Here is a 21,688-nt window from a genome sequence, read left to right as displayed (position 1 = left end):
ACCATGAGACACACGAGAGACCATGAGACACACGAGAGACCATGAGACACACGAGAGACCATGAGACACACGAGAGACCAGGAGACACACGAGAGACCATGAGACACACGAGAGACCAGGAGACACACGAGAGACCATGAGACACACGAGAGACCATGAGACACACGAGAGACCATGAGACACACGAGAGACCAGGAGACACACGAGAGACCAGGAGACACACGAGAGACCATGAGACACACGAGAGACCATGAGACACACGAGACCAGGAGACACACGAGAGACCATGAGACACACGAGAGACCATGAGACACACGAGAGACCATGAGACACACGAGAGACCATGAGACACACGAGAGACCATGAGACACACGAGAGACCAGGAGACACACGAGAGACCATGAGACACACGAGAGACCAGGAGACACACGAGAGACCAGGAGACACACGAGAGACCATGAGACACACGAGAGACCATGAGACACACGAGAGACCATGAGACACACGAGAGACCATGAGACACACGAGAGACCAGGAGACACACGAGAGACCAGGAGACACACGAGAGACCATGAGACACACGAGAGACCAGGAGACACACGAGAGACCAGGAGACACACGAGAGACCAGGAGACACACGAGAGACCAGGAGACACACGAGAGACCATGAGACACACGAGAGACCATGAGACACACGAGAGACCAGGAGACACACGAGAGACCAGGAGACACACGAGAGACCATGAGACACACGAGAGACCATGAGACACACGAGAGACCAGGAGACACACGAGAGACCATGAGACACACGAGAGACCATGAGACACACGAGAGACCAGGAGACACACGAGAGACCATGAGACACACGAGAGACCAGGAGACACACGAGAGACCACGAGACACACGAGAGACCACGAGACACACGAGAGACCACGAGACACACGAGAGACCACGAGACACACGAGAGACCAGGAGACACACGAGAGACCATGAGACACACGAGAGACCAGGAGACACACGAGAGACCACGAGACACACGAGAGACCACGAGACACACGAGAGACCATGAGACACACGAGAGACCAGGAGACACACGAGAGACCATGAGACACACGAGAGACCATGAGACACACGAGAGACCAGGAGACACACGAGAGACCATGAGACACACGAGAGACCAGGAGACACACGAGAGACCATGAGACACACGAGAGACCATGAGACACACGAGAGACCATGAGACACACGAGAGACCATGAGACACACGAGAGACCAGGAGACACACGAGAGACCAGGAGACACACGAGAGACCATGAGACACACGAGAGACCATGAGACACACGAGAGACCATGAGACACACGAGAGACCATGAGACACACGAGAGACCAGGAGACACACGAGAGACCAGGAGACACACGAGAGACCATGAGACACACGAGAGACCATGAGACACACGAGACCAGGAGACACACGAGAGACCATGAGACACACGAGAGACCATGAGACACACGAGAGACCATGAGACACACGAGAGACCATGAGACACACGAGAGACCAGGAGACACACGAGAGACCAGGAGACACACGAGAGACCATGAGACACACGAGAGACCAGGAGACACACGAGAGACCAGGAGACACACGAGAGACCATGAGACACACGAGAGACCATGAGACACACGAGAGACCATGAGACACACGAGAGACCATGAGACACACGAGAGACCATGAGACACACGAGAGACCATGAGACACACGAGAGACCAGGAGACACACGAGAGACCATGAGACACACGAGAGACCAGGAGACACACGAGAGACCAGGAGACACACGAGAGACCAGGAGACACACGAGAGACCAGGAGACACACGAGAGACCAGGAGACACACGAGAGACCAGGAGACACACGAGAGACCATGAGACACACGAGAGACCAGGAGACACACGAGAGACCAGGAGACACACGAGAGACCAGGAGACACACGAGAGACCAGGAGACACACGAGAGACCAGGAGACACACGAGAGACCAGGAGACACACGAGAGACCACGAGACACACGAGAGACCACGAGACACACGAGAGACCAGGAGACACACGAGAGACCATGAGACACACGAGAGACCATGAGACACACGAGAGACCAGGAGACACACGAGAGACCAGGAGACACACGAGAGACCATGAGACACACGAGAGACCAGGAGACACACGAGAGACCAGGAGACACACGAGAGACCAGGAGACACACGAGAGACCAGGAGACACACGAGAGACCAGGAGACACACGAGAGACCAGGAGACACACGAGAGACCACGAGACACACGAGAGACCAGGAGACACACGAGAGACCACGAGACACACGAGAGACCAGGAGACACACGAGAGACCACGAGACACACGAGAGACCACGAGACACACGAGAGACCATGAGACACACGAGAGACCAGGAGACACACGAGAGACCACGAGACACACGAGAGACCATGAGACACACGAGAGACCATGAGACACACGAGAGACCAGGAGACACACGAGAGACCATGAGACACACGAGACCATGAGACACACGAGAGACCATGAGACACACGAGAGACCATGAGACACACGAGAGACCAGGAGACACACGAGAGACCATGAGACACACGAGAGACCATGAGACACACGAGAGACCATGAGACACACGAGAGACCATGAGACACACGAGAGACCATGAGACACACGAGAGACCAGGAGACACACGAGAGACCATGAGACACACGAGAGACCAGGAGACACACGAGAGACCATGAGACACACGAGAGACCAGGAGACACACGAGAGACCATGAGACACACGAGAGACCATGAGACACACGAGAGACCAGGAGACACACGAGAGACCAGGAGACACACGAGAGACCATGAGACACACGAGAGACCATGAGACACACGAGAGACCATGAGACACACGAGAGACCATGAGACACACGAGAGACCAGGAGACACACGAGAGACCATGAGACACACGAGACCATGAGACACACGAGAGACCATGAGACACACGAGAGACCATGAGACACACGAGAGACCAGGAGACACACGAGAGACCATGAGACACACGAGAGACCATGAGACACACGAGAGACCATGAGACACACGAGAGACCAGGAGACACACGAGAGACCAGGAGACACACGAGAGACCAGGAGACACACGAGAGACCATGAGACACACGAGAGACCATGAGACACACGAGAGACCAGGAGACACACGAGAGACCAGGAGACACACGAGAGACCAGGAGACACACGAGAGACCATGAGACACACGAGAGACCAGGAGACACACGAGAGACCATGAGACACACGAGAGACCAGGAGACACACGAGAGACCACGAGACACACGAGAGACCACGAGACACACGAGAGACCATGAGACACACGAGAGACCAGGAGACACACGAGAGACCACGAGACACACGAGAGACCACGAGACACACGAGAGACCAGGAGACACACGAGAGACCACGAGACACACGAGAGACCACGAGACACACGAGAGACCACGAGACACACGAGAGACCAGGAGACACACGAGAGACCAGGAGACACACGAGAGACCAGGAGACACACGAGAGACCACGAGACACACGAGAGACCACGAGACACACGAGAGACCACGAGACACACGAGAGACCAGGAGACACACGAGAGACCATGAGACACACGAGACCATGAGACACACGAGAGACCATGAGACACACGAGAGACCATGAGACACACGAGAGACCAGGAGACACACGAGAGACCAGGAGACACACGAGAGACCACGAGACACACGAGAGACCACGAGACACACGAGAGACCACGAGACACACGAGAGACCACGAGACACACGAGAGACCAGGAGACACACGAGAGACCAGGAGACACACGAGAGACCAGGAGACACACGAGAGACCACGAGACACACGAGAGACCACGAGACACACGAGAGACCACGAGACACACGAGAGACCAGGAGACACACGAGAGACCATGAGACACACGAGACCATGAGACACACGAGAGACCATGAGACACACGAGAGACCATGAGACACACGAGAGACCAGGAGACACACGAGAGACCATGAGACACACGAGAGACCATGAGACACACGAGAGACCAGGAGACACACGAGAGACCATGAGACACACGAGAGACCAGGAGACACACGAGAGACCAGGAGACACACGAGAGACCATGAGACACACGAGAGACCATGAGACACACGAGAGACCAGGAGACACACGAGAGACCATGAGACACACGAGAGACCATGAGACACACGAGAGACCAGGAGACACACGAGAGACCAGGAGACACACGAGAGACCAGGAGACACACGAGAGACCAGGAGACACACGAGAGACCATGAGACACACGAGAGACCATGAGACACACGAGAGACCAGGAGACACACGAGAGACCATGAGACACACGAGAGACCAGGAGACACACGAGAGACCAGGAGACACACGAGAGACCAGGAGACACACGAGAGACCATGAGACACACGAGAGACCATGAGACACACGAGAGACCATGAGACACACGAGAGACCAGGAGACACACGAGAGACCAGGAGACACACGAGAGACCATGAGACACACGAGAGACCATGAGACACACGAGACCAGGAGACACACGAGAGACCATGAGACACACGAGAGACCATGAGACACACGAGAGACCATGAGACACACGAGAGACCATGAGACACACGAGAGACCAGGAGACACACGAGAGACCATGAGACACACGAGAGACCAGGAGACACACGAGAGACCATGAGACACACGAGAGACCATGAGACACACGAGAGACCATGAGACACACGAGAGACCAGGAGACACACGAGAGACCAGGAGACACACGAGAGACCATGAGACACACGAGAGACCATGAGACACACGAGACCAGGAGACACACGAGAGACCATGAGACACACGAGAGACCATGAGACACACGAGAGACCATGAGACACACGAGAGACCATGAGACACACGAGAGACCAGGAGACACACGAGAGACCAGGAGACACACGAGAGACCATGAGACACACGAGAGACCAGGAGACACACGAGAGACCAGGAGACACACGAGAGACCATGAGACACACGAGAGACCATGAGACACACGAGAGACCATGAGACACACGAGAGACCATGAGACACACGAGAGACCATGAGACACACGAGAGACCAGGAGACACACGAGAGACCATGAGACACACGAGAGACCAGGAGACACACGAGAGACCAGGAGACACACGAGAGACCAGGAGACACACGAGAGACCATGAGACACACGAGAGACCATGAGACACACGAGAGACCAGGAGACACACGAGAGACCAGGAGACACACGAGAGACCATGAGACACACGAGAGACCATGAGACACACGAGACCAGGAGACACACGAGAGACCATGAGACACACGAGAGACCATGAGACACACGAGAGACCATGAGACACACGAGAGACCATGAGACACACGAGAGACCAGGAGACACACGAGAGACCACGAGACACACGAGAGACCACGAGACACACGAGAGACCACGAGACACACGAGAGACCACGAGACACACGAGAGACCAGGAGACACACGAGAGACCATGAGACACACGAGAGACCAGGAGACACACGAGAGACCACGAGACACACGAGAGACCATGAGACACACGAGAGACCATGAGACACACGAGAGACCAGGAGACACACGAGAGACCATGAGACACACGAGAGACCATGAGACACACGAGAGACCAGGAGACACACGAGAGACCATGAGACACACGAGAGACCAGGAGACACACGAGAGACCATGAGACACACGAGAGACCATGAGACACACGAGAGACCATGAGACACACGAGAGACCATGAGACACACGAGAGACCAGGAGACACACGAGAGACCAGGAGACACACGAGAGACCAGGAGACACACGAGAGACCATGAGACACACGAGAGACCATGAGACACACGAGAGACCATGAGACACACGAGAGACCAGGAGACACACGAGAGACCAGGAGACACACGAGAGACCATGAGACACACGAGAGACCATGAGACACACGAGACCAGGAGACACACGAGAGACCATGAGACACACGAGAGACCATGAGACACACGAGAGACCATGAGACACACGAGAGACCATGAGACACACGAGAGACCAGGAGACACACGAGAGACCAGGAGACACACGAGAGACCATGAGACACACGAGAGACCAGGAGACACACGAGAGACCAGGAGACACACGAGAGACCATGAGACACACGAGAGACCATGAGACACACGAGAGACCATGAGACACACGAGAGACCATGAGACACACGAGAGACCATGAGACACACGAGAGACCATGAGACACACGAGAGACCAGGAGACACACGAGAGACCATGAGACACACGAGAGACCAGGAGACACACGAGAGACCAGGAGACACACGAGAGACCAGGAGACACACGAGAGACCAGGAGACACACGAGAGACCAGGAGACACACGAGAGACCAGGAGACACACGAGAGACCAGGAGACACACGAGAGACCATGAGACACACGAGAGACCAGGAGACACACGAGAGACCAGGAGACACACGAGAGACCAGGAGACACACGAGAGACCAGGAGACACACGAGAGACCAGGAGACACACGAGAGACCAGGAGACACACGAGAGACCACGAGACACACGAGAGACCACGAGACACACGAGAGACCAGGAGACACACGAGAGACCATGAGACACACGAGAGACCAGGAGACACACGAGAGACCAGGAGACACACGAGAGACCAGGAGACACACGAGAGACCATGAGACACACGAGAGACCAGGAGACACACGAGAGACCAGGAGACACACGAGAGACCAGGAGACACACGAGAGACCAGGAGACACACGAGAGACCAGGAGACACACGAGAGACCACGAGACACACGAGAGACCAGGAGACACACGAGAGACCACGAGACACACGAGAGACCAGGAGACACACGAGAGACCACGAGACACACGAGAGACCACGAGACACACGAGAGACCATGAGACACACGAGAGACCAGGAGACACACGAGAGACCACGAGACACACGAGAGACCATGAGACACACGAGAGACCATGAGACACACGAGAGACCAGGAGACACACGAGAGACCATGAGACACACGAGAGACCATGAGACACACGAGAGACCATGAGACACACGAGAGACCATGAGACACACGAGAGACCAGGAGACACACGAGAGACCATGAGACACACGAGAGACCATGAGACACACGAGAGACCATGAGACACACGAGAGACCATGAGACACACGAGAGACCATGAGACACACGAGAGACCAGGAGACACACGAGAGACCATGAGACACACGAGAGACCAGGAGACACACGAGAGACCATGAGACACACGAGAGACCAGGAGACACACGAGAGACCATGAGACACACGAGAGACCATGAGACACACGAGAGACCAGGAGACACACGAGAGACCAGGAGACACACGAGAGACCATGAGACACACGAGAGACCATGAGACACACGAGAGACCATGAGACACACGAGAGACCATGAGACACACGAGAGACCAGGAGACACACGAGAGACCATGAGACACACGAGACCATGAGACACACGAGAGACCATGAGACACACGAGAGACCATGAGACACACGAGAGACCAGGAGACACACGAGAGACCATGAGACACACGAGAGACCATGAGACACACGAGAGACCATGAGACACACGAGAGACCAGGAGACACACGAGAGACCAGGAGACACACGAGAGACCAGGAGACACACGAGAGACCATGAGACACACGAGAGACCATGAGACACACGAGAGACCATGAGACACACGAGAGACCAGGAGACACACGAGAGACCAGGAGACACACGAGAGACCATGAGACACACGAGAGACCATGAGACACACGAGACCAGGAGACACACGAGAGACCATGAGACACACGAGAGACCATGAGACACACGAGAGACCATGAGACACACGAGAGACCATGAGACACACGAGACCAGGAGACACACGAGAGACCATGAGACACACGAGAGACCATGAGACACACGAGACCAGGAGACACACGAGAGACCAGGAGACACACGAGAGACCATGAGACACACGAGAGACCATGAGACACACGAGAGACCATGAGACACACGAGAGACCATGAGACACACGAGAGACCATGAGACACACGAGACCAGGAGACACACGAGAGACCATGAGACACACGAGAGACCATGAGACACACGAGACCAGGAGACACACGAGAGACCAGGAGACACACGAGAGACCATGAGACACACGAGAGACCATGAGACACACGAGAGACCATGAGACACACGAGACCAGGAGACACACGAGAGACCATGAGACACACGAGAGACCAGGAGACACACGAGAGACCAGGAGACACACGAGAGACCATGAGACACACGAGAGACCATGAGACACACGAGAGACCAGGAGACACACGAGAGACCATGAGACACACGAGAGACCATGAGACACACGAGAGACCAGGAGACACACGAGAGACCATGAGACACACGAGAGACCATGAGACACACGAGAGACCATGAGACACACGAGACCATGAGACACACGAGAGACCATGAGACACACGAGAGACCATGAGACACACGAGAGACCATGAGACACACGAGAGACCATGAGACACACGAGAGACCATGAGACACACGAGAGACCAGGAGACACACGAGAGACCAGGAGACACACGAGAGACCAGGAGACACACGAGAGACCACGAGACACACGAGAGACCACGAGACACACGAGAGACCACGAGACACACGAGAGACCACGAGACACACGAGAGACCACGAGACACACGAGAGACCAGGAGACACACGAGAGACCACGAGACACACGAGAGACCACGAGACACACGAGAGACCAGGAGACACACGAGAGACCACGAGACACACGAGAGACCACGAGACACACGAGAGACCACGAGACACACGAGAGACCACGAGACACACGAGAGACCACGAGACACACGAGAGACCATGAGACACACGAGAGACCATGAGACACACGAGAGACCAGGAGACACACGAGAGACCAGGAGACACACGAGAGACCATGAGACACACGAGAGACCATGAGACACACGAGAGACCAGGAGACACACGAGAGACCATGAGACACACGAGAGACCATGAGACACACGAGAGACCATGAGACACACGAGACCATGAGACACACGAGAGACCATGAGACACACGAGAGACCAGGAGACACACGAGACCATGAGACACACGAGAGACCATGAGACACACGAGAGACCATGAGACACACGAGAGACCATGAGACACACGAGAGACCATGAGACACACGAGAGACCATGAGACACACGAGAGACCATGAGACACACGAGAGACCAGGAGACACACGAGAGACCATGAGACACACGAGAGACCATGAGACACACGAGAGACCAGGAGACACACGAGAGACCACGAGACACACGAGAGACCACGAGACACACGAGAGACCATGAGACACACGAGAGACCATGAGACACACGAGAGACCAGGAGACACACGAGAGACCACGAGACACACGAGAGACCACGAGACACACTAGAGACCACGAGACACACGAGAGACCAGGAGACACACGAGAGACCAGGAGACACACGAGAGACCAGGAGACACACGAGAGACCATGAGACACACGAGAGACCATGAGACACACGAGAGACCAGGAGACACACGAGAGACCAGGAGACACACGAGAGACCAGGAGACACACGAGAGACCATGAGACACACGAGACCAGGAGACACACGAGAGACCATGAGACACACGAGAGACCATGAGACACACGAGACCAGGAGACACACGAGAGACCAGGAGACACACGAGAGACCATGAGACACACGAGAGACCATGAGACACACGAGAGACCATGAGACACACGAGACCAGGAGACACACGAGAGACCATGAGACACACGAGAGACCATGAGACACACGAGAGACCATGAGACACACGAGAGACCATGAGACACACGAGACCATGAGACACACGAGAGACCATGAGACACACGAGAGACCATGAGACACACGAGAGACCATGAGACACACGAGAGACCATGAGACACACGAGAGACCAGGAGACACACGAGAGACCACGAGACACACGAGAGACCACGAGACACACGAGAGACCAGGAGACACACGAGAGACCACGAGACACACGAGAGACCACGAGACACACGAGAGACCACGAGACACACGAGAGACCACGAGACACACGAGAGACCATGAGACACACGAGAGACCATGAGACACACGAGAGACCATGAGACACACGAGAGACCAGGAGACACACGAGAGACCAGGAGACACACGAGAGACCATGAGACACACGAGAGACCATGAGACACACGAGAGACCAGGAGACACACGAGAGACCATGAGACACACGAGAGACCATGAGACACACGAGAGACCATGAGACACACGAGACCATGAGACACACGAGAGACCATGAGACACACGAGAGACCAGGAGACACACGAGACCATGAGACACACGAGAGACCATGAGACACACGAGAGACCATGAGACACACGAGAGACCATGAGACACACGAGAGACCATGAGACACACGAGAGACCATGAGACACACGAGAGACCATGAGACACACGAGAGACCAGGAGACACACGAGAGACCATGAGACACACGAGAGACCATGAGACACACGAGAGACCAGGAGACACACGAGAGACCACGAGACACACGAGAGACCACGAGACACACGAGAGACCATGAGACACACGAGAGACCATGAGACACACGAGAGACCAGGAGACACACGAGAGACCACGAGACACACGAGAGACCACGAGACACACGAGAGACCACGAGACACACGAGAGACCAGGAGACACACGAGAGACCAGGAGACACACGAGAGACCAGGAGACACACGAGAGACCATGAGACACACGAGAGACCATGAGACACACGAGAGACCAGGAGACACACGAGAGACCAGGAGACACACGAGAGACCAGGAGACACACGAGAGACCATGAGACACACGAGACCAGGAGACACACGAGAGACCATGAGACACACGAGAGACCATGAGACACACGAGACCAGGAGACACACGAGAGACCAGGAGACACACGAGAGACCATGAGACACACGAGAGACCATGAGACACACGAGAGACCATGAGACACACGAGACCAGGAGACACACGAGAGACCATGAGACACACGAGAGACCATGAGACACACGAGAGACCATGAGACACACGAGAGACCATGAGACACACGAGACCATGAGACACACGAGAGACCATGAGACACACGAGAGACCATGAGACACACGAGAGACCATGAGACACACGAGAGACCATGAGACACACGAGAGACCAGGAGACACACGAGAGACCACGAGACACACGAGAGACCACGAGACACACGAGAGACCAGGAGACACACGAGAGACCACGAGACACACGAGAGACCACGAGACACACGAGAGACCACGAGACACACGAGAGACCACGAGACACACGAGAGACCATGAGACACACGAGAGACCATGAGACACACGAGAGACCATGAGACACACGAGAGACCAGGAGACACACGAGAGACCAGGAGACACACGAGAGACCATGAGACACACGAGAGACCATGAGACACACGAGAGACCAGGAGACACACGAGAGACCATGAGACACACGAGAGACCATGAGACACACGAGAGACCATGAGACACACGAGACCATGAGACACACGAGAGACCATGAGACACACGAGAGACCAGGAGACACACGAGACCATGAGACACACGAGAGACCATGAGACACACGAGAGACCAGGAGACACACGAGACCATGAGACACACGAGAGACCATGAGACACACGAGAGACCATGAGACACACGAGAGACCATGAGACACACGAGAGACCATGAGACACACGAGAGACCATGAGACACACGAGAGACCATGAGACACACGAGAGACCAGGAGACACACGAGAGACCATGAGACACACGAGAGACCATGAGACACACGAGAGACCAGGAGACACACGAGAGACCACGAGACACACGAGAGACCATGAGACACACGAGAGACCATGAGACACACGAGAGACCATGAGACACACGAGAGACCAGGAGACACACGAGAGACCACGAGACACACGAGAGACCACGAGACACACGAGAGACCACGAGACACACGAGAGACCAGGAGACACACGAGAGACCAGGAGACACCGACCAGCAATGATTTATACCTGAACAAGTTACTAACAGGAAGTTTAATAAATGTGTTTAAGAACTCATTTATTAACCCTCTGAGAGCCGCCGACCCGACTGACTTTACTGTATTTCAGAGGCTCTAGTAGGTTCAGTTTTAGAGCTGGAGTGAAGCTACAGACGTGATAAAAACGTAGCGTAAAAACATCAGAAATGTGGTAAAAAAAAGTCCAAAGATAGTCCGGAGAATGTCTGAAAGAAAGACAGAAGGAAAGTGTGATCCTGGTATCATAGTAAACTAGAGAACCTGATGAATCCATCGGTACCAACCAGGTCAGACTAGCTGGTCATGAAGAGGTTAAATAACGCTCCACATTTACGCTAAATCTTAGTGAGGAAAAACTGTCATATCCATGTTCAAAGGGGTCCCTTGACCTCTGACCTCCAGATCAGTGAATGTCAATGGGTTCTATGGGTACCCACGAGTCTCCCCTTTACAGACATGCCCACTTTATGATCATCACATGCAGTTGTGTGTATATACTGTATATATATATATATATATATGTAGGGTTAGGGTTAGTTTAAATCAATATGTTATTGTTCTAAAATGATGTGTGACTGTAAAGTTGAGACTTTAGTGAATCCAATGAGCCATGAAACGTGACCTCACTGTATACAATGACCTGTGGTGACCTCTAGGATAATCACAGCCGCATGAAACTTTACAACCGCAAATATATAGATATATACAGTATATATATTTATATAGAGAGATATATATATTCTAAAGTATTCTAAAGTATAAAGACTGACAGTATCTGAGCTCTGTATGGATCCCTTCACTGCGTCTCTCTGTGTCTCTATAGAAGACGGGAATGTTAAATATCGTTGACCCTGCAAAGCTCAGGCCAAGCACTTTCTATTGAGTCCACACACACACACACACACACACACACACACGCACACACACACACACGCAGCAGAATCAGCAGACGCATCAGGATGAAGGGAAAGCGTCGAGGCAGCAGGAACCTTTTAAAGCTGCTCTTTTGTCCTCTGGGCCGGGACCGCGCCCCTTGCCAGCCCCCCGGGCCGTATAAATTGGGGTGTCCAACTTTTTCTCTGTTACACTGTGTGTGTGGTTGTGGGCCAGGTTGGACAACATCCAGTGGGTAAAGATGTCACAGTATTCAGGAAAGGTGAGTAACACACGGCAGCTGCAGCTGCACGGCGCCGCTGACAAACACAAACATCTGGAGACGACTTTACTCCAGTCTGTGGATCACCAGGGTCCGCTGGTAGAATCAGTACTATAGAGAGACACTCTTTACTCCAGTCTGTGGATCACCAGGGTCCGCTGGTAGAATCAGTACTATAGAGAGATACTGGGAAACATCTGATTTAAAGATTTTAACTTTTCTTAGCGATATCTTAACTATACTCTCTAAAACTTGTTCCTGAGTCTGGTGAATTCAGAAAGTCTGTTTCAGAGTTCAGGTCACAATGTGTTAAAGTGTTTAATCAGGTGTTTACTGTAAGCTGCATTTAAATGGCTGGATATCTGAATGGAGTTTGGTGTGATGTTCTTGCTGTACTGACGTCGTAGTTCTGAGGGTTTATTTCTGTCAAAGTTAACGTGATAATAACACGTTAACCGCAAATTGACCTCTGACCTCCAGATATGTGAACATGTGAGGGGTTTTGTCCGAAAAAATGTCTGAGAAATAGTCTGAAAATGTCCGAAACGAAGACAGAAGAAAGGTCTGATCCTGGTATCATAGTAAACTAGAGAACCTGATGAATCCATCGGTACCAACCAGGTCAGACTAGCTGGTCATGAAGGAGGTTAAATAACGCTACGAACTGTCATGTCCATTTTCAAAGGGGTCCCTTGACCTCTGACCTCCAGATCAGTGAATGTAAATGGGTTCTATGGGTACCCACGAGTCTCCCCTTTACAGACATGCCCACTTTATGATCATCACATGCAGTTTGGGGCAAGTCATAGTCAAGTCAGCACACTGACACACTGACAGCTGTTGTTGCCTGTTGGGCTGCAGTTTGCCATGTTATGATTGGAGCATATTGTTTTATGCTAAATGCAGTACCTGTGAGGGTTTCTGATCAATATCTGTCATTGATCTGTGTTGATCATTGATTTACAATAATAAATATATACATACATTTACATAACGAGAGTCTAAACAGATGAACTATGATCACATGGTGTTGATGTTCTCCTCCAGATCACCTTCTACGAGGGGAAATGCTTCACCGGCAGGAAGCTGGAGGTCAGAGGAGACTGTGATAACTTCCAGGACCGCGGCTTCATGAACAGGTGAGACCGACAACGACCACCTGGCTGAGTTCACGCTGCGTTCTCGCTCCTTAAATAAAGAAATAAATAGATAAATAAAGAGACACTATCTGAGCGGCCCTTTGTGTTTTCAGGGTGAACTCCATCCGTGTGGAGAGCGGCGCCTGGATCTGCTACGACCACCCCGACTTCAAGGGCCAGCAGTACATCCTGGAGCACGGAGAGTACCCAGAGTTCCAGAGGTGGAACTCCCACAACGACCACATGGGATCCTGCAAGCCCATCCGCATGGTAAACACCTCCGACAGGGCTTTATTTACCTCAATATTTAACCAGGGTTTCTTTATTATTATTACGCCATGTTGGTGTTTAGCCATCACCTTGTTGGTGTTTAGCCATCATCATGTTGGTTTTTGGCCAACGCCATGTTGGTGTTTAGCCATCACCATGTTGGTTTTTGGCCAACGCCATGTTGGTGTTTAGCCATCACCATGTTGGTGTTTAGCCATCATCATGTTGGTTTTTGGCCAACGCCATGTTGGTGTTTAGCCATCACCATGTTGGTTTTTGGCCAACGCCATGTTGGTGTTTAGCCATCACCATGTTGGTGTTTAGCCATCATCATGTTGGTTTTTGGCCAACGCCATGTTGGTGTTTAGCCATCACCATGTTGGTTTTTGGCCAACGCCATGTTGGTGTTTAGCCATCACCATGTTGGTGTTTAGCCATCATCATGTTGGTTTTTGGCCAACGCCATGTTGGTGTTTAGCCATCACCATGTTGGTTTTTGGCCAACGCCATGTTGGTGTTTAGCCATCACCATGTTGGTGTTTAGCCATCATCATGTTGGTTTTTGGCCAACGCCATGTTGGTGTTTAGCCATCACCATGTTGGTTTTTGGCCAACGCCATGTTGGTTTTTGGCCAACGCCATGTTGGTGTTTAGCCATCACCATGTTGGTTTTTGGCCAACGCCATGTTGGTGTTTAGCCATCACCTTGTTGGTGTTTAGCCATCATCATGTTGGTTTTTGGCCAACGCCATGTTGGTGTTTAGCCATCACCATGTTGGTTTTTGGCCAACGCCATGTTGGTGTTTAGCCATCACCATGTTGGTGTTTAGCCATCATCATGTTGGTTTTTGGCCAACGCCATGTTGGTGTTTAGCCATCACCATGTTGGTTTTTGGCCAACGCCATGTTGGTTTTTGGCCAACGCCATGTTGGTGTTTAGCCATCACCATGTTGGTTTTTGGCCAACGCCATGTTGGTTTTTGGCCAACGCCATGTTGGTGTTTAGCCATCACCATGTTGGTTTTTGGCCAACGCCATGTTGGTGTTTAGCCATCACCATGTTGGTTTTTGGCCAACGCCATGTTGGTGTTTAGCCATCACCATGTTGGTTTTTGGCCAACGCCATGTTGGTGTTTAGCCATCACCATGTTGGTGTTCAGCCATCACCATCTTGGTTTTTGGCCAACGCCATGTTGGTGTTTAGCCATCACCATGTTGGTGTTTAGCCATTGCCATGTTGGTGTTTAGATGACTAAACACCAACATGGTGAAAGGTTAAAGATGCTAAATGCCAGATTAGGAGCATTTCTATTGCCTCTACACGGCTCTCAACATGGCTGACAGCGCTAACAGTGTTAACCTGAGGGGGTAACGCTTCCTCAGTAACGCCGTCGGTCGGTACAGCATCATCAGCTGTAACCGACTACGTGGACGGAGGTCTCCCTGTCAGATCATACTACTGAAGTGTACCTGTTGTTACCTGAGTCTAACTTGTACCCGTCTTCCTACCTGTCTGTCCGTCCGTCAGCACGGCGAGCACTACCGCATCGAGCTGTTCGAGGCCTGTAACTTCTCCGGTCAGTGTGTGGAGATCTGCGACGACTGTCCCTTCCTGCAGAGCCGAGGCTTCTCCAAGAACTGCATCAACTCCGTCAGGGTCTACGGAGACGGAGCGTGAGTTCAACACACACATATAATAATAATAATAATAATAATAATAATGATAATAATAATAATAATAATAAATCTCTCTCCGTGTTCAGCTGGGTGATGTACGAGGAGCCAAACTTCCGCGGCCGCATGTACATCGTGGAGCGTGGAAACTACTGCAGCCACAACGAGTGGCAGGCCCAGAACCCCAACATCCAGTCCATCCGCAGGGTCGTCAACTACTTCTAAACCCTGACCTCTGACCTCTGACCTCTGACCCCACCCCCCCACCCCTCCTCAAACTCCCTCTCCTGTATCTTCTACCACCGCTGTAATCATGTACAATAAATAAACACAACTAAGATAAGAAAACAGGTTTTTTATCAAACACTTTGTGTGTGTGTGTTTTGTATGTTAATATTTAATATAAAAACAAATCAACTATAGACGCTGTTAGCTGGAGGCTAACGCCAGCAGTGGGCTAACATTAGCTGGAGGCTAACCAAAGGAAAGACGTTGGTTCATGTTAACTGGTGATCCTGGAGAGTGAGTGACGGCACATGTTGAGAGAAACTAGGATTTTATTCAGCCGTCGTTAAAGAAACAAGCCAACAATAGTTGCTAGCCAGCGTTAGCTAACGTGTTCAGAGAGTTATTCTGCCTCCACTAAACACGTCACCATGGTTACTAACACGTCACCATGGTTACCAACAGAGAAGAGGGGTATAGAGGAGCTAACTTGTTTACTTGACATGACTATTTTATCTGCAGTGCTTCCTATTCTGTGTGATTTTAGTAATTACTGAGGATGTAGAATCATTTCCCACGCTGCTCACAGCTGTCTGGTTTCACTCCCCACTATCAACGCTGATGTAACCTGAAGAATCCAGACTCACTGAGAGCTTTCCCGTCAGACTAGGGATGCACCGATACCACTGTCTTTCAGACTGAGTACGAGTACTTACATCTGGGTCCTCTCCGATACCGAGTACCGATACGAGTACTTCTCTGTGCCTAAAGAGCCTCGTTAACAGCCAGCTGGAGGGTGTGAGGACACACGGCAGGCTGGGGAGTCCCGCATACGAGGCGGTGCGCTAAACCTGCAGCTTTACATCGCTCCCCGCCCGGACCTCGCTGCACCGTGACGGGGCTCCCTGCTCCCGGTGCGACTGTCGACTGGGGCGGAATGTCCTCAGTGCACCCCGACCATGTCGTGCCTCCAGATCGGGGCTCGGCCCACGTAAAAGGCGCCAGGGGTCTGCGGCAATGTCGGCAACCCACCTGACCCGTCTTGAAACACGGACCAAGGAGTCTAACGTACGCGTGAGTCAGAGGGTGCAAGCAAAACCCCGTGGAGCAATGAAAGTGAGGGCTGGCGCGCGCCGGCTGAGGTGTGGTCCCAGCCCAGCGGGGTCGGAAGCACCATCGGGGAGGTGGAGCGTGAGGACCTGAAAGACGGTGACGAGAGCTTAAAGTCACGCCGCCGTAAAGTGGTATCGGAGCCGTTTTGCGAGTACGAGTACATGAGCACAGCATCGGACCCGATACCCGATACTGGTATCGGTATCGGTGCATCCCTACCGCGGATTTTCTCTCCAGTGTGCTGATGGAGTCTGGCGCTATTTGAACCGCGAAATTTGATCCCTCAGAGGTTACAATCATGTGGCTTTCCTGCTGCGTGAAAACGCAGCAGGAAAGCCACATTAAAACGAGCCCAGCGTTGTGTATTTCTTCCCACACCGGGCTCAGCAGTGTGGTTTCTCTTTGAGCACTGATCTAGTGTTAAACTATATTTCTTCCCACCCTGCTCACAGCCGTACGGTTTCTCCTATGCTGATGATACAGTAGGTACCAACCTGCTGTGTTTCTTCCCACAGAGGTGACAACAGTGTGGTTTCTCTCCAGTATGTATAGCCAGTCAGCTCTCCTGAACCCCACATGTATTTACATTAACAGTGTTATTACTGCTGGTACAGTTCATAACTCATACATAGGAATACATACATATAGAACTGATTCATATCTGTGGAGTCATTTTTATTGACTAAGAAAACAACAAAGAACAATGAACTTTGAAGACATGTTGGATCTATAACAACTCTAAGTGGAACGATACATTTGAATTAACTTATCACCCGTATACATATAATATATATATCATGATATATAATATATATATCATGATATATAATATATATATCTATATCATGATATATTTATATATCATGATATATAATATATATATCAATGATATATATTATATATCATTGATATATATAATATATATCATGATATATAATATATATATATATTGATATATCATATATATAATGATATATAATATATATATAATGATATATAATATATATATATAATGATATATAATATATATATTGATATATAATAAATATAATGATATAATATATATATATATATAATGATGTATAATATATATATCATGATATAGATATATATATCATGATATATAATATATATATAATGATGTATAATATATATAAAATTATATATAATATATATATCATGATATATAATATATATCATGATATATAATATATATGATGTATAATATATATATAATGATATATAATATATAATATCATTATATATAATATATATATAATGATATAATATATATATATATATATATAATGAGCCGTGTGGTGTATAAAGACTCTTTAACCGGACACATTAGTGAGTGAACGGACTGTGTGATCCGGAAAATAGTAAAAAAAAGTCTCTCAAAGTCTAAGATGTTGTTTAAATGTCTTGTTTTATCCAGATATTCAGTTTAATATGATAGAGGAGGACGAATAAATAAATAAATGACTTGATGAATTTATTAATAAATGTCATTAATTGTAGCAAAAATAATATTAAAAATAAATTGATAAAATGTGACAAAAACTGCTATTTCGGTTTTAATTTGCGTCTTTATTTATTAATCTTTGTATTATTGTCTTATTTATTTAAATTTATTGATTTATGTATTTATTTCTTTTTATTAATTCTTAAATGTATTTATTTATCTTTACATTTATTTGTTTATTTTTATTAATTTTTAAATTTATTTATTTATTTTTGTGTTTATTATTTTATTCATTTTTTATTTATTTTGTATTTATTGATTATTTTATTCATTTTTTATTTATTTTGTATTTATTGATTTTAGTTTCGTTGACTGAGACTGTCAGTCTGAGGACAGAACCTGCCAAAATGAAAAATAAATGAATAAATAAATGACTCGATAAATAAATTAATGTCATTAAATGCATTAAAAATAATATTAAAAATAAAGGAATAAATAAATAAATGACTCAATATATAAATAAATGTCATTAAATATATAAAAAATAATATTAAAAATAAATAAATAAATGACTTGACAAATATATTAATATGTCATTAAATGCATTAAAAATAAACGACACAACACCAAGTTGATGTCCGATGGTCACGGTGGCGTTGTCGCTGCGCGGCGTGTTTCCGGATCCTGTCGGTTTCATCATCAGTCTGTGAAACAAGTTCTTCAGATTTGAAGCTGAAAACATTTTTTTGCAATATTTGCATTAAAATGTAACGATTAATCGATTATCAGAATATTTGATGATTATTTTTCTGTCCATCGACTAATTGATTAGTTGAATAATCGATTACATGGTTAAATATGGATTTAGTTTATATATATATTCATTGACATCATCACAGACAAAAGCTTCAGTTTCTTTATTGGCTCCTTCAACATGAACATGAAATTCATTTAAATTAAATGTTGGACGTCTCAAACATCAAACTCTGCTTTCTGCCGTCAGAACAAAACAATAAAACTCAACAAAAATCACTTCAAGAAGCTTTTAGAAAAATAAACATCCCCAAAACAATCATAATGATTTAATATAGAAAACAATATTCATCCATTCAGAGGGAACGATCCTAATAAACAGCTGACGGCTCGTCTGAACACTGATCTGCTCGAGAAGAGGAGCTTTGAATGAAACTCATTCAACATGTGACGTGATGTGACGTCTGGAGACATCTGGAGACGTCTGGAGACGTGATGTGACGTCTGGAGACATTTGGAGACGTGATGTGACGTCTGGAGACATCTGGAGACGTGATGTGACGTCTGGAGACGTCTGGAGACGTGATGTGACGTCTGGAGACATTTGGAGACGTGATGTGACGTCTGGAGACATCTGGAGACGTGATGTGACGTCTGGAGACATCTGGAGACGTGATGTGACGTCTGGAGACGTGATGTGACGTCTGGAGACGTCTGGAGACGTGATGTGACGTCTGGAGACATCTGGAGACGTGATGTGACGTCTGGAGACGTCTGGAGACGTGATGTGACGTCTGGAGACATGTGGAGACGTGATGTGACGTCTGGAGACATCTGGAGACGTGATGTGACGTCTGGAGACGTCTGGAGACGTGATGTGACGTCTGGAGACGTCTGGAGACGTGATGTGACGTCTGGAGACGTCTGGAGACGTTATGTGACGTCTGGAGACGTCTGGAGTTTGGAGACGTCTCAGACCATCAGAAGTCTGTTCAGCTCGGCTGAATTATTGCTGACAAATTAAACTGAATAGATCTCATTATTTGTAACTTGATGATTGATAACTGCAGACGAACACACAGTTATTGCTTTAAATGGTTAACAGAGGATAACAGAGTGTGTGTGTGTGTGTGTGTGCGTGTGCGTGTGCGTGCGTGTGTGTGTGCGTCACACGGTGTGTGTGTGTCCTCGGCTCAGGTAGGTCTTCATGGTGGCGATGAGCTCGCTCTCCTCCTCCAGCGTCAGGTCCAGGTAGTCCTCCTCGTGGCGAGAGATGTCCTCCAACACCTCGTTCACCAGCTCATTGTCCGCTGATAACAAATTCATTATTATTATGATTAGTATTATTATTATTATTATTATTATCGTCATCCAGACGTGGCGTTACTTGAGTACGGACGTTACGTGACAGGTCAGTGAAGTACCTGTGGAGGTGGAGGAGGTGCTGGGCTCCTCAGAGGAGGAGATGGAGGTGGAGGTGGAGGTGGAGGGCGGGGACAGGAGCTCCGGGGA

General features: G+C 49.5%; 2 protein-coding genes across 2 annotated transcripts in view; one reads left to right on the top strand and one right to left on the bottom strand.

The window, feature by feature from the left end:
* Positions 1-13,416: 13,416 nt before the first annotated feature.
* Positions 13,417-16,984, top strand: LOC141763609 (gamma-crystallin N-B). Its single transcript, XM_074628067.1, has 5 exons — positions 13,417-13,537; positions 14,585-14,676; positions 14,790-14,946; positions 16,475-16,620; positions 16,710-16,984. Exons 1-5 carry the CDS (start codon positions 13,517-13,519, stop codon positions 16,843-16,845), a joined length of 552 nt encoding a protein of 183 aa, XP_074484168.1. The 5' UTR covers positions 13,417-13,516; the 3' UTR covers positions 16,846-16,984.
* A 3,341-nt stretch (positions 16,985-20,325) lies between these two features.
* The window catches only part of nub1 (negative regulator of ubiquitin-like proteins 1), a 12,618-nt gene continuing 11,255 nt past the window's right edge, over positions 20,326-21,688 (bottom strand). Inside the window, exons 14-15 of the mRNA XM_074628056.1 lie at positions 21,601-21,688; positions 20,326-21,486 (exon numbers count right to left, since the gene is read on the bottom strand). The exon at positions 21,601-21,688 is cut by the window's right edge and continues 108 nt beyond it. Of these exons, the coding sequence (XP_074484157.1) occupies positions 21,344-21,486; positions 21,601-21,688 (231 nt within the window). The 3' untranslated portion in view covers positions 20,326-21,343. The remainder of the gene's footprint in view (positions 21,487-21,600) is intronic.

The sequence above is a fragment of the Sebastes fasciatus genome, assembly GCF_043250625.1.
Source record: "Sebastes fasciatus isolate fSebFas1 chromosome 21 unlocalized genomic scaffold, fSebFas1.pri SUPER_21_unloc_1, whole genome shotgun sequence".
NCBI lineage: Eukaryota > Metazoa > Chordata > Actinopteri > Perciformes > Sebastidae > Sebastes > Sebastes fasciatus.
The sequence above is the reverse complement of the archived record's forward strand: the minus strand, read 5'-3'. Positions and strand labels throughout refer to the sequence as shown.